The 14806-nt window shown below is 40.7% G+C and overlaps 1 protein-coding gene across 7 annotated transcripts in view; it reads left to right on the top strand.

Moving 5' to 3' along the window:
- LOC134212856 (T-box protein H15-like) overlaps positions 1 to 14806 on the top strand; it is a 129508-nt gene that overhangs the window by 13017 nt on the left and 101685 nt on the right. For 4 of the 7 annotated variants that reach the window (XM_062691095.1, XM_062691096.1, XM_062691098.1 and 1 more), the window contains exon 2: positions 14284 to 14480. In XM_062691095.1, the coding sequence (XP_062547079.1) occupies positions 14284 to 14480 (197 nt within the window). The remainder of the gene's footprint in view (positions 1 to 14283; positions 14481 to 14806) is intronic. The other 3 variants (XM_062691097.1, XM_062691100.1, XM_062691101.1) reach the window with 1 other exon arrangement.

The following is a 14806-nucleotide window of genomic DNA, read 5'->3' on the forward strand; positions in this document are numbered from 1 at the left end:
GAGCTGTTTAAGGCATTAACACTCAAGAACGGCATTCTTTTTAAATATTTTTTTAAATTTATTATGTTGATTCTGATTATTTGCTATAAGTCTATACTACCCTAAACTTGAGCCCAAATGTTTTTAAAATCTTTTTTTCTTTGGTTCTCATTTAATATCAAGGGTGAAGTTGTTAAACAATATGCAAACTATGGCAAAAAGCTGTAGTATAAAAACATGAATTGAAACCGAAACAACTTTCCTTCTGCGAAGCCTCCGTTTGAAAAGCAGGGGAAGAGTATCAGCGTAGAAATTGATCTCCCTTCACTGGACTGTTTGAAAGACATTTGGGCTCAAGTGCAGGATGCTCATCATGACCCGTTCTTCATTATGTGCGCTGACAATTCTAAAGACACATTGAACTATTCCAAGCAACTTCTCGTCAAGATCTTTGATCGATCGAGATCGTATGACCGAACATTTTTTGACATTTCTATTCAAAATAATCACCGTACTCGAAAGGAAAACTTCAAAATTCTTCGGTTCGCGTTACTTGCGCTGACCATTCCATTCGCCGCCACTCAATCACGCAATCAGTGCGCGACACTGCAGCAAGTATCGGTATCCACCACCTGCCTATCTTCTCCAGCTTGGGGTCGTAATCGTATGTAGTGTTTGATGGCAAAGAAATTACCACCATGTCATGTTCACTTATTAGAGAGGCAGCAATCGTCGTTGTTGGGCCACTTCAAGACGTGCGTGGTAGCCATACCCCATTATAGCTGCCCACTACTAGAGGAGAGCTTTTAGTTCTGGCCGTAGCGACAGCAGACTATATTTATCCAGTCAACAGCGGACTTAATACCGGTCGGTCGGGCTGTGTGTGAGTAAAACCGGCAGCCACTGAGCGAACTGAAGCCGTTGTCATCGTCATTGCCCGACGCGACGTTGTCGTCGCGTAGTTTGAGGAACTTGATTGAGACAGAAATTGGTTGGAAAATTGTGCCACGCCGGGCAGGACATTTATTTCTCGAGCCGTCGATGTTTCTAACTATCGCGCGCGGGTCGGTCTTGGGGCGAGTTGCATAATCGTTGGTTTGCTACCAGGCTACCAGCCAGCGCACAACCTAGGGAACATCCACAAATTACGTAACGCTTAGAGGTGGGAGGGGGTATGCCCAAAGTGTAACAATCCATACAAAAATTTCAGATGTTTAATGCAAAAAGTGTGACATAGGGGGGGAGGGGGTTGAAAATGGACAATTTTTGTGTTACGTAATTAATGGATCTACCCCTACCCCGCAACTAGGAATGCTTGCCCGTGCTGGTCATGATCAGAGAACGACCATTTTGATTGGCGGTGGTGGTGGCGGCGGCAGTGGAGTGTCGCTGCAGATCTCGCGGCACAGTCCGATAATTGAATTGTGAGTTCAACGCCGGGGACACACTAACCACAGTAGTAACTCATGCTTTAATGACGGCGATAATCTATATTAAATTAATTTACACTGCTGGGTGGTGCAACGTTCGGTTGGACGGTACGAGTGTTACCCGAGAGAGGTCCCACCCCGTCCGAGACGACAACGACGACGACAACGAGTGACACACGCGTGAAGTGGCGACTGGGATTAGCACTCAAACCACGGTGGACGGGGTCGCGGCGGTACAGTTAGGCTGAATAACAGTCGGTGCGATGTTTAGATTCGAGACTAGAAATGTCCCGCTCATAAATACTAATCAGCGAGTGGTTCATTTTGGGTTTTAATATATGTCCGATTAAACCATAGAGAAATGTGGTCCAGTTTGTGAACACTACTCTAATTCAAACCATCAGCTTGTTCTGTTTTCTGAAAGTCAACCCAAATGGCGGCTAAGTTGATTAACAAAACTAATCGCCATAGGTCGGGTTTGCTGCTAATCAGCAAACAATGAGACACTGTCATAATGGCTGGGATGATGGTAACCGCCGTCTGTCTGTACCAAGCGAGCCGTTGTGCTCATTTGGTCCGTCACTCAGGCGCGCTAAAGCACTGACTGACACTCTAATCCATCCCAAAGGAAACGCCCCCAAGCGTGAAGATGAAAATGATAACTAATTAAGACCAATCGTGGCTTGGTTCGTTCAGCAGTTTTTCAGCCTGTCAGCTGGGACGATGTTTGGAAATCCTTCATCGCCTACTGAGGTTGAGGCGGCTGAGCTGTCACACGATGATAACGGGTTGCTCCGTTTAAGTGTTCTTCTCTCTGATAAGGAGATGATAATTTATGCTTTCTTAAAGCATATCACAGTTAATTAATTTTTTTTACTAGATGTGGGAAACAAATTGGGAATGTATGTCAATGGTTTCAATCCTTGGATCGATATTGAGGGGACTCATTGGCTTTTGACCTTTTGTGCCGTGTACTGTGCCTTAGATAACTTTATTGCCCATGACATCGCCTGTAAAGCTTTGTGAGTTACACAAATATCGCTCGGGAAAAGTTTTAGAAACTTCATTCGTGTAAATCACGAATAGTATGGTTCGTTTTAGAAACATTACTTGAATTAGTGTTTTAACCTTTTCAACGTCAATTAAGTGCTCCGCCGCAGCACTCCACTCCAATAAAATATCTATTATTCATTCAATGGCGCACTAAATTTATTACTCAATTATCATCATAATCGACTAACATACAATGTTAAAATTAATTAAATCTATTGACCACTTTTACTTTACAATCTACCACTTGTAATGTTTTCATAAATCGATTGTTTACTCAGCTCATTACCAACGCTATACGCCCCCTTCAATGTCGAACATGCAAACCACATTAGGCAAATTGAATATTTCTATAAATCAAATTAAACAAATGTTTCACCGGCGTCAATAAATTAACTTTCAAGCAACTTGTAAACCAATGTAACAATATAAACATTGCACAGGTTGCGTTTCACTACTGCCTTATGGACATTTGAATACCGCCACCTACCAATTCGGCCACCAACGCACCGTTACCATCGGCCGCAGTAGCAACCCCTTCGCATTGGAGCCAATTTTCAACACGTGATTAGCGCCCATTCTGCTTTTGGTTCAATACCGAAGTCAACGTAAATCAGCACAGCTCGATCGGCTGCGTCTCTTCGTCGTTTGAATTGTCTTCCACGCAAATTGGAACGCACAAATTGCGACACGCACACCGATCCCAATTTGAGAGGGCGGCGATAACTGATTGGCTGTCGGCACCTGAGGTGGATCGATTCCCGGGACGCGCCTGTGCGTTTTTCTATGCGAAATATTGACAGTTTGAAGTGCCGTGGCTTCAGTCTTGAGAAATAGAGAGTGCAATATTGTCTTATGCCTCGATCAAGACTCGTCAGCCGAGGAAACCCCAGCTCAGATGGATCGGATGTCGACTGTGGAAGACCGACGAGAGGAAAAATATAACAAATCAGGTATAGATCGGCACTGTATGTAACAAGATGCAAAAGGGCGCCGCCAACGCCACCCATCATCACTAGTTTCACCTTATTAAAATACGGAGTCAGCCACTACTCACTGGATGGTGGTGCCATGAAGGCAGATCGGCTTCGCGCTGCACGTGACGCAATGTGCAACTATTTTTTTTTTCTCGCAGCTTATTTTTTCTTCGCTCATTTCGCACCCAGCCGTTCGTTCGTCACTTTGAAGTGCAGTTCACCTACTTCCAAGGTTCTCCGTAGTGGCATTAAGACGGCCGGAACACGCACATTGTCAGCGGCTCCTTTGAAAATGGGGGAGGTTTTCCGCTGTTGATGGTTTGATTTCCTCCGGTGCAGCGTCCGCCGTCCGCCCCGGTTGATCCAACTTTATGCAAATGTGCGAATTACCGACCACGATGATGGGAAGAGACTGACAAGGTAAACGGCAATGCAAATAAACGGGCCTAGAAGGGTATTTATCGGAAAAATGGTGCGTACGGATGAACGTGCATTGGAATGCTAGCAGATTTCTAGACAGGTGGCCCAAAGGAAAATTACAATTCTAAATCTAATCATATTCAAATGTGTCATGTTGATATGTTAGTTGAAATTTCGAATTAAGAATTGCCGTGATGTATCATACGTGGCAAATTGTAAATGAACGCATAGAAGCATGGAAAAAGTTGATATGTGTTGAGCTCAGTTCCGCTTTGTGGATAAGCTATTGTCTTGATTTGTCTGAAGTTAGACTTTCAATCGCTTTTGAAAGCGTAGTAAGTTATTCGAATTGGATTTTAATTAACCAACGAAACAATAGTTTCTCCCGAGAACACCTTTTATGTCTCAAATATTTTTTTTTATTTAATTCGTTTATTTGGTTGGCCCAGTCGTGTATAACACTTTACAGGGCCAATATCAAGTGTTAATAATTTAACAAGATTACATTTAATTACTATTAAAACAAAATCTAATCATGATAAATATCAATATCATCAACAGCAATATTATAGGCAGATGCTATTCTAATTCTGTCCTCCTCTATTATCAGTTTACGCTCGTTCTCGTCGGTTATCCATTCATAGGTTGGAACTCTAAATCTTCTCTTCTCTTTAGGCGAGTCTGCTGGTAGTGTGATGACAATACCGTCCGTATCGTTTTTACAGGAGTTAGCTGCATTATTTGCTGTATCAAAATCCAGTGATTGTTGCCGCTTCTTCCTAGTTTTTTTCGCTTTCTGTTTAGATTTCTCGCTGTGCTGTGTAGCACAACTGGGTCCATCATCAAGCATACCGTTTGCTGTTGCGGATTCTTTTGTTTGTTCCAGAACAACGCCACCGAGCTTCTGCTGATTTGTATTTCCACTCCGTCGCTCTTGCACCACCGGACACACTTTTTTCAAATGCTTGTCTGATTTGCAAGCGAAACACTTTGCCTTCATACCGTCGTAATTAATTCTACCTTTTCGGTGTTTGTAGAGTAGCCAAATTATATTCATGTAGAGCCCGCGTACACCAGTGAACATGTCAAGCTGGAACTCGGCTGGAAATCGCTCACGCACAGTTCGTGTCACATTTCCGAACTGCGACATCACAGATGAAAGCTCGTGATCTGTCACCTCCGGTGGCAAGTCATATACCCGTACGTAGCGAGTATTTCCTCCCGCCACGGACATGTGCACCATAACCTTCCTGCCATTAGTGTAATGGAAGGGAAGTTGCCTGCAATTATTTTCCAGAGAAAACAACATTGCTTCTTCGGTTTTAAACTGGATAAACACAGACTTTTAATCCGAAATTTTATAAGCGGTCTCCATCAAAGAATGGTCACCGTTCAGCGCTTTAACAAAGCGGGCCATGTCAGCTAGAGCTGGCTGGGCGGCATTCTCCGGAAAAAGAAATGCCAACGTATTCTTGACCGTCGCTTCACTGCACATTGCGAAATATTACAGTTTACGGCTAAAGTGCCGAAAGCAAGCGCGCGAGTGAATAAAAACGCCTGTTCACAACAAGGTGTGATCGTCCACTCATTTGACTCAAATAGTGATCATAACTCCTTAGTCGTGCGGTAAGACGCGCGGCTACAAAGCAAGACCATGCTGAGGGTGGCCGGGTTCGATTCCCGGTGCCGGTCTAGGCAATTTTCGGATTGGAAATTGTCTCGACTTCCCTGGGCATAAAAGTATCATCGTGCTAGCCTCATGATATACGAATGCAGAAATGGTAACCTGGCTTAGAAACCTCGCAGTTAATAACTGTGGAAGTGCTTAATGGACACTAAGCTGCGAGGCGGCTCTGTCCCAGTGTGGGGATGTAATGCCAATAAGAAGAAGAAGTGATCATAACTCATGTTCCAAACAGTGCCAGTGGTACTCTTGCAACCTAAAACTAAAACATTTAACGGTTTGATGTACGGAGTATCAAGATCCTCAGGGAATAGTTACTCAAATAAAATTTAGATTGCCATATCGAATATTCCGAATTATCGATTACGACGATCTGATTTAACTTCCGAGCATTATGAGTCATGTTTTTTTTTAATTCAGAGTGAAAAACGATACAACCGAGAGGTGTAAAATTTCTGTCGGATTTTCGATACAATTCGACTCTTCATTGAAATTAATATTTGACTGTTCCAGAAAACGTTTCAAATTTCTAAATCTTTCGAATAGGCGGTGCCATGCAAATATGTTACAAAAGAGTTCTAACATCACATCAAAAATGGAGTTCAAATGGAATTAACAAAACTCAATCTGTTGGGAATAGAGTAAGCTTGGATAACAAATCAGTGATAAGATCATTGGTGTAACAAATGATAAATTATTGTGGAGCTAACTTTTTATTGATTATTTATATTTTTATATTCAAAGAACAGACTAAAAGTTATGGTTATTATATTTACAGATGCGATTTGTTGGTTGAGCAGCATCATCGACGCTTATCCCCGACATGAAAAATCCTTAATGTCGTAAAATTCCCAAAATAAAGGAAGTCTGTAGAGTTTTATAATTCATTCTGATCTGAATCCCTTATACAGCTTGGATATTTTTCTCATTCCAATTAAAGTCAGCGACGTCAGTCTTCTAAACGCATGTGCTCTATGGAGTGTGGGTCCACTAAGTGTAAATTTGCTGTCCGTTGTCTAATGTTTGACCTTGAGTGTTCAGTCTAAACGCGACCTTTGGTCGAAGACTGTGGATCTGTCTTTACTCCAATATTTTTCAAATCACAAGAAGCCTAGCACCTAGAAGCAGGTTTTGAATCCAAAAGAGAATGAACAAATCTTTCACTTATTATCTCTTTATAGATTTACGATATGTAGCATACAGGGATAGCAAGTTGTCATGATATAGAACTGATTCGGGGGCTATACGCTATGATAAATTAGTTAAAAAAGATCCAAACGCGGATGGGGGGAGGTTTATCATTAGTTCTGATGATGCATTTTAATTTGTTTTACACAGCTGTGGTCCCCAACACAAAATAATCGAGAACAATGCGTTTTTTCATCACATCTCGGTTGGAACTGCCTATCCGATTCAAATACAAATACAAATTCGATAATATTTTTTTATGGCTTGTAATCATTCCAAACAGTTTTTGCCTCTCTTTTATCGTTGTTCGTTATCTATTGAGAGCGATGTCTGCAAACCCTACCTAGAAGCCAAACATTTCCACTAAACTTTTGGGATCAAATTACTCACAAAATTCCAAACCAGAAAATCTTGAAGGGATGATATTTTGGTGAGAAATTCCTTTGGTAAGCGAAGACTCGTTAAGAATTCATTACAGCCTAAGCATTAAATCTCTTATTTGAATCATCCGCAGATCTGTTAGTTGAAAAGAAACAACTACTTAATTTGAGGCATTTTTTCTTTTGCATCTCCCTTCCTCTTCCCTTTGTTGTCATAAAATGAAGAGCAAAACCAATCAACAATGTGGGAACCCAACATTGAGTAATCTCATGTTTACAAAAATTAAGTCGAATTTACCTAAGTTTTGGTTAGTTTCTATTTAAAATTAAGTATATTTTACTTAATATTAAGTAAATTTTACTTATTTTTTGCTATTTTCCTTAGATTTTTTGTTGCCATAAAAATGAAGAAGCTCATCTGCTCACGAGTTCACCAAACCTTTTCTCCGTTAGCATGGAGCAGTGCACCAAATGAACTAAACAAAGGTTTTAACCTTTGGGAGGTTCCAAAATGAACTTTAAATGAACACGGTGTTCATTTCTGCACCGCTCAAACATCAAAACCTTCATTCAGTTTAAGGTTAACGAAGGTTTCGACGTTAGAGCGGGGCCGAAATGAACACCCTTTCATTCATCGTGTTCATTTAAATTTCATTTTGGCACCTCCCAAATATCAAAGCCTTCGTTCAGTTCATTTGGTGCACTGCTACGTAGACCAACGCAAAATGAACTCATAAGCAATTCCGACGTTTGAACGGGTCGTAAATGAACACAAAATGAACTTTTGTTCGAGTGAATTCTTCGCTCAAGTGTCAAAATCCATTAGGTGGGTGAATTTGATAAACTGCACACGTCTATTGTTGAAATCTGGTAAATTTTTCTTCTTTTTTTATTTATGTAGATTTTTACATTGACCAGTTCTAGCATCCCTAGTAGCATAGTTTAGATCGATTTGGTTGCAGCAACTCCAATGTGACTGGATTTGGTCGCATATGAGTGCAACTCGGGATGATTTTTGATAACGTCGAATGTCCAAATGAGAGACTTTCTCTCATTACTATCTCTTTTGCTAATATCTAGACTCCCAAGTTACAATTTCCATGCTTCTTGGATTTATCTAATTCTTATTGCAGACTTATGATAGCAATCACCAAGCTAATTGCTCAGTTTTATTGGCGCTCTTATTGCTATCAATGAACCTCCCATAAATCTACTGAAAAAAGCTTCAAACGGCAAATGCCTATTGACCATATGTACAGATGTATGGTTGTGAAGAAGATCGTAATAAATCCAATTTTTAACGTCCGAATAAAGCTCCAATTTTAGGTCATAATGTGGTCAAATGAATTACCTCCATAAGAATGTTTACATTGCAAAGAGTTCATGACGGTGTTTAACAAAAGCAAATTTTTTCAGGTCAAATTCCATGATGGTAATATTGAAAACGGAAAAGCATTTCGCAGTCAGTGAAATATATCACTGAAATGCATGATTTAAGAAATTTTAACCACTTGTCATACTTTTTCTGATAAATAATTTTATTAATTTATAGTTTGGGCAAAAATACTAATCGATTTAGTGGACATCCTAGATGTTGTGGCAATCAATATTTTCGATTTATTTCCCTGAACTACGTTATATGGCCGGCGCGTGGTGTTCAACCTTATTTTTTCACAACATTTGACCATAAAATCGAAAGCGCACTTCTTTTCAATGGTACTGAATTGAAAAAACAACCTGAAATAAAATATTATTTTGTTGTCATCATCATAATTTTCATCAACAATCCATTTTGTTATTATTTTTCTGCAAAGATTTGTTTCTCTTTTTTTAAAGCAACATTTTGACAGCTGCCGCAGCCAAATTCCCTTTTTTGCGGGTGGTTTAAAAAGGGTTTCTAAATGCTCTTATAATAGGTTTATAGTGGTTATCTGGAGAGGGCCACTTGGCAATATCTTACTCTTACAGAGGTCATCAGAAGGTTGCCGTGTATTATTCGGTTTTATTGTTAGATCTTATAAATTGATCTTAAAAACCATTCCTAAAGCGGAATAAAACCTGAAATGTTACTTGGGTAGTTTTGCATTTGTTGCAATATTTTCACTTCAACATGATAGACAAAGCCATTTTCTTTAGATCTCTGTTAAAAAATTCGGTGTAAATGTTGGTATGGCTGTATCATAGTCGAAAGAGAAAGTAAACAAAGAGAGCTTCTCTTTTGGACATACGACGTTTTCAAAAATTATGCTAGAATTGTTCACTTGTCGTATGCGCCAAGGCTAGAAGACGTTTGCTATGGATGGAAGAGGCCTCTCATAGACGAAAATTCAATTACAATTGTCCAGTGCACCGAATGAACACAATGACGTTTGAGCGGTGCGCTGTTCACTAAAAATGAACACTTGCATGAACTCGATGATTGAAAAAATATTTAATCTTAGTAAACAGTGCACCGCTCAAACGTCAATGATGAACTCGTTGCATTGAACCATTTGGTTTGATGTTGAAAACTAGTCGATTACAAACACGTGGACAATTAAAAGTGTGGCGTAGAACTGTAAAGACAATCTGTTAAATTCACTAACCAAATGGTTCAATGCACCGAGTTCGTCATTGACGTTTGAACGGTGCGCTGTTTACTAAGAATGAATATTTTTTCATTCATCGAGTTCATTCAAGTGTTCATTTTTAGTAAACAGCACACCGATCAAACGTCATTGTGTTCATTCGGTGCATTGGACCATGGGATTTGACGTTGAGCTTTCACTCAAACAAAGGTTCATTTTACGTCCTTCTCAGAGGACAGATTTTTTGTTTTGAATTTCATTTTGCGTTAATATATGGGACAGTGCACCAAACATACTTAACGAAGGTTTTGACGTTTGGAAGGGACCGAAATTTATTCGCAATGTAAACGATGCATGCGAATGTGTTCATTTCGGCACCGTTCAAACGTTAATAGCCCCATAGGCCTGTGCAGGAGTTCATCAAATTCACTCACCTAATGGATTTTAAAGCACTTGATCGGGGTATTCACTAGTACAAAAGTTCATTTTGAGTTCATTATACGACCCGCTCAAACTTCACAATTTCTAGGAGGAGTTCATTTTGCGTTGGTTTATTTTGTACTGCAGCATGACAACACGGATGAATTCGGTTTATTCAAATTCACCCTAGAGAATATTTTTCAGTTATACAATGGTCCAATGCACCGAGTTCATCATTGACGTTTGAGACGGGCGCTGTTTACTAAGAATGAATACTTTTTCATTCATCGAGTTCATGCACGTGTTCATTTTTAGTAAACAGCGCCCGTCTCAAACGTCATTGTGTTCATTCGGTGCATTGGACCATGGTCTTTCGGATTTGATTTCTGGAATCGGTTGTAAATATAACTTTACCAAATATCATCCAAACTCGGAAGCTTATGTATTATGTAGATATTGATACATGGATACCATCGTTAGGATCGAAGCTCGATCCGCTATGTGATATCTAATCTAAAATTGGTTTTATTATAGAAAATTTTATGAACTTCCAATCGATGGCTAATGACCGAACAGTCGTGAATCGCTGGTTGGGATTTTAATACTTGGGTCACTTATTTGTTGGGCCTCCGCTGGTTGGGCCATGATCCAATTGAAAAGTAATCAGACGTCAAACAAAATGCAATGTTAATACTGAAAATGGGGTCTTGTGTCACTGGACATCATTTGTGATGTTCTAGTCAAAATGCACGTGTTCAAATGGCTGTCAGTAAACCCAACTAAAAAACCTAATTCGTTAGAATTTTTTTTCTGCTTGCTGTGACGTAACATAGACACTGTGAAACTGTAGTGCTCATAGTTTTGTCATTTTAAAAAAATCATAACTCTTCACTTTTTAGTTTTTTTAAAACATTGTTAGTGAACTTTTTACAACTCTCGTTACTTCCATTTCCTCTGCCAGAATATACCTACATTTGATATAATTTTTCCGAGCATTTTCTCTTTTTTTAATGCTGCTCTTATTAGGAAATCGGTAAAAAATTGTGTCGATTGGTATTTACTAAGTTTTCAGCTCGGCCAAACAGACCATACAAAAGTCGGCCGACCTAACCCACGAGATGCTTTCGAGAACACTCACAATTTACAAACACAAAAGTGAGGTCACCCTAGAAACATTTATACCGTTTTGTAGGATTTTTAGTACCCTCTCCAGCGTCCCTCGTTTTTAGAAATCGGATGAATCTTGATTCGAGTTACAAATATGACATAACCTGAATATAAATTTACTCATTTGCACCAAAATAGCAAAAAAAAGGGATCCTGAGGAAACGGAAACACTAAAATACCTGTAATTATATCCGTACATGGGCGATCTAATGCCCCACTCAAATCATTATAATGAGCCTTAAATATGCCGCAAAACGTTTTCACAAAAGCCACTCGGCCAACCAGCCCCGGTCTCCCCTGTAGAGTCGACAAGAGTGTAATTTACTCGAAAATATTTGATGGAGCTTTTCCACCATTGAAATGGTAAAAGGTGTTGAAATCAAAATGGCGAAAATTTAAAAAAAATATCGTCTCGCAAAAAAACATAAAACTCAGGGTGCCGTGTTATTAGATAAAATGTGACCGTATTCAGCCTCGTTGCTCCAAACACAGACACTATTGCCGTGTCGAAACGTCGAATAAATATACATCTTGTTTCAATCCTTCAAGACTGCGCACATAGGAGTACGCAGTGTAAAAGCATGGCCAAAACTATGTCAATCATTTTTTTTCTTCTGTAAATGCATGCAATATAAACAGCAAAGTTTATTTTTTGTTTTTATGCCTTTTGCATTCATAACAGTGAAGTATGACCACCGGCGGCGTCAGTTATTGTTATTTGATAGAGCACCATTTGGTGCAAGAACGCTGTCTTAGAGAACTACAGCGTGCTTGCGACGAGTGGTGTCCACCTCTGGGTCCGTCATTGATTATGATCTTTCTTACGTAAATGCTCTATAAACCGTAATCAATCCGATAATGACGATGATTTTATTCGAATCCGCACTAATACTAATACAGTTTTGAACTAAATTCAATATTTAAGGTTATTTGCCGACTTACCTTCATCATTGAATATTCATTGCATTTTCATATTAATTTTTAACTTATCCAAACTAACAATTACTATGGAATTGCTGGAAAAACGCTGAAAACTGATTTTTTCGCAGTTAGTTCCCACTTTAAGATGCTCCAATCCTTCAGAACGTAGTCATCTTGACGTAATTCAGCGTACTATGAGAGGCTATACTTGCCTTGAATTTCTCCACTTCAACTTCAACTCATATTGCATTACTGTGCAAAAATAACTACTCTCAACTTTCAACAAACGACAACAAATTGTAACCATCACAATCTGACGTTGATAGAAGCTTTATTGGATTATGTTTTGAACACAGCAGATCAATAACAAACTGATTGAATAATGCCAAAGAGCACCTCTGAGCCTAGTCAGAAAAATCTTGTGGTCACATTAGCGTATTTATGAGAATAGCAATCTCTATAATACGGGTCACTACTGAATCATATATTTGCAAGAAAACATTCAAGCTGAAGATGCCAAGTCCAGCTATTCACCCGTGCATCAGGAAACCCTTACGGTTTCATCTCCGGTGTTCCAAATCCATCACCCGGCTGTTCCTACCGTTTCGTAACAGCTCTCACGTCACTAATGTGCTGCTTCATTCTGGGCCTCGGCACAAGCAGATCGACACAATTATTTCGCCATTAGGACCATCTCTTTGCTTTGCTCTCCGCACTTCCGCGCACTGATGAGGTGCAATCCATCTCCATCAGGAACGCGCCACCACCAAACCACAGACACCACCGCACCGGCAGCAAGCAGTCTGCTTCCACTAAAGGATCTCTGTTTGGCCATCTGCGATCTGCGTGGCACCGGGCAAAGCCCGAACTGCATGGATCCCGGCCCGGAAGGTACACTCTATAATTACTCGCAGGGACATTAGAACATTCGGCGTTGCCGCTCACTGACTGGCTGATCCTGATGCGCGATGTTGCGTTCCTTCTCGCCCGGGTGTTATATTCAAATTAGTTTGCGCTTCGAACCAACCGAAGAAACAACGCCATCCGTCAGTCCGGGTATCTCGTCGCCGTCGTCGTCGGAGCGCGGTGAAAACTCTCGGATCTGGCGCGGCCACGCGCCAGATGGTGGATTTGATTAACCTCGATTTTTCGGAGGGTAGAAAACCACAAACCTCGCCGAAAATGCTGCCCGCCGTCCGCACTTTAATTTTCTTTGTGTGAAACTGCTTGGTCAGTGTTTCTCGAACTAAGCGAATGACACGGATGTTTGGCGCATATCATCATCTATTATTGAACAACCACTGTTCCGAAGGAACAGCGAGGAATCATCAGCTGGATCAACCACCGGTTGTTGGTTTTTCTCAATTGGCGTTCAGCAGAGTTCTAAACGAGAACGGAAAGGCGACGCGCAGTTGGGTCCGACCAAGAGCATGTTAACGATGTTTACATAACCTTAATTTAGTTTGACGTTTCGAGGTTGCCGAGGTCTTTCCAGCAGCTTGTCTGCATTCGCGTTTCGGCACGGATCGCGGAAAGACGTACACGGAACGCGGAGACGTGAAGCTCGATTTTGTTTAAGTGTTATAAATGCTTCTCTTTTTTTTTTCGTACGCACACGCACACACAGACTCGTTCACTCCATATCTCGCACAATACATTTTAATTGTTTCACGCCTAATTTACATGTTAATTTAATTAATTCCTCCTGTGCGCTGTTCGGCGCGCGGTTGCTCCACGCTACTACTACTGGCCGGGTTCAACTCGTTCCTTGGGTAATACAACATTCCAAAACTGGGTATTAATTTATATGCGTTTGCTGTTTGATTTATTGAACATGCGGTAATGGCGATGGCCGCGGCCGCCGCTACTTAACGCACGGCCCATTTTCCAGTGAAGTAACTAATTGCGGTTGTTTATAAAGCAGGGTCACGGGGGTGCGTTACGCACCACCACCACCACCACCACTGCCGCCAGAGGCACAGATAAGAGGGAGCACAAATTGTCGACTAGATAAGAGGGAGCGTTATCGCAGCTAATTGGAAGCCATTTTAGGTCGTGTTTTTTAATCGATGACCCTTTTTTTCCTTCTCTCCTCAACAGGGCCTCCCAGTTCGGTGGATCGTCTGTCCGAAGTGGATGACGAGGTGGACGTGGATGTGGAAGAGTGCTCCGATTCGGAGGAAGCGTCCCGGTCCGGTCAGGATCGGCGGACGCATTCCAGGGCGACGGCCACGCCCAACAGTGTGTCGGACGAGGAGCGGCTCACACCGGAACCGGCTTCGGTAAGTGGAAAGAAAGTAAGGGGCTTGTATTCTTTTCTTGATGGATGTGTCAATTAGCGCTTTCTGTATTTAATTCATTTGTTATTGGAATTATCCAACAGTAGAAGACGTTGATGAATAGATGCATGGTAAAGTGCTTAAAATTTTGAATGTAAGAAGCTTATACAACATGTATCCAGCTTTTATCAGTGGCGGCTTGTGTGCACCGTGTTAATTTGCATGGTACAAAATGCATATTAACACGGTTTCATTTGAATGCAATATGGGCATCAGAAAAAAAGTTCCTTGTTCTTTTTTTCCGTTTTGTTTTGATTCTGTTTCCACTTTTATTTTATCCAATG

This window comes from Armigeres subalbatus, chromosome 2, assembly GCF_024139115.2.
Source record: "Armigeres subalbatus isolate Guangzhou_Male chromosome 2, GZ_Asu_2, whole genome shotgun sequence".
NCBI lineage: Eukaryota > Metazoa > Arthropoda > Insecta > Diptera > Culicidae > Armigeres > Armigeres subalbatus.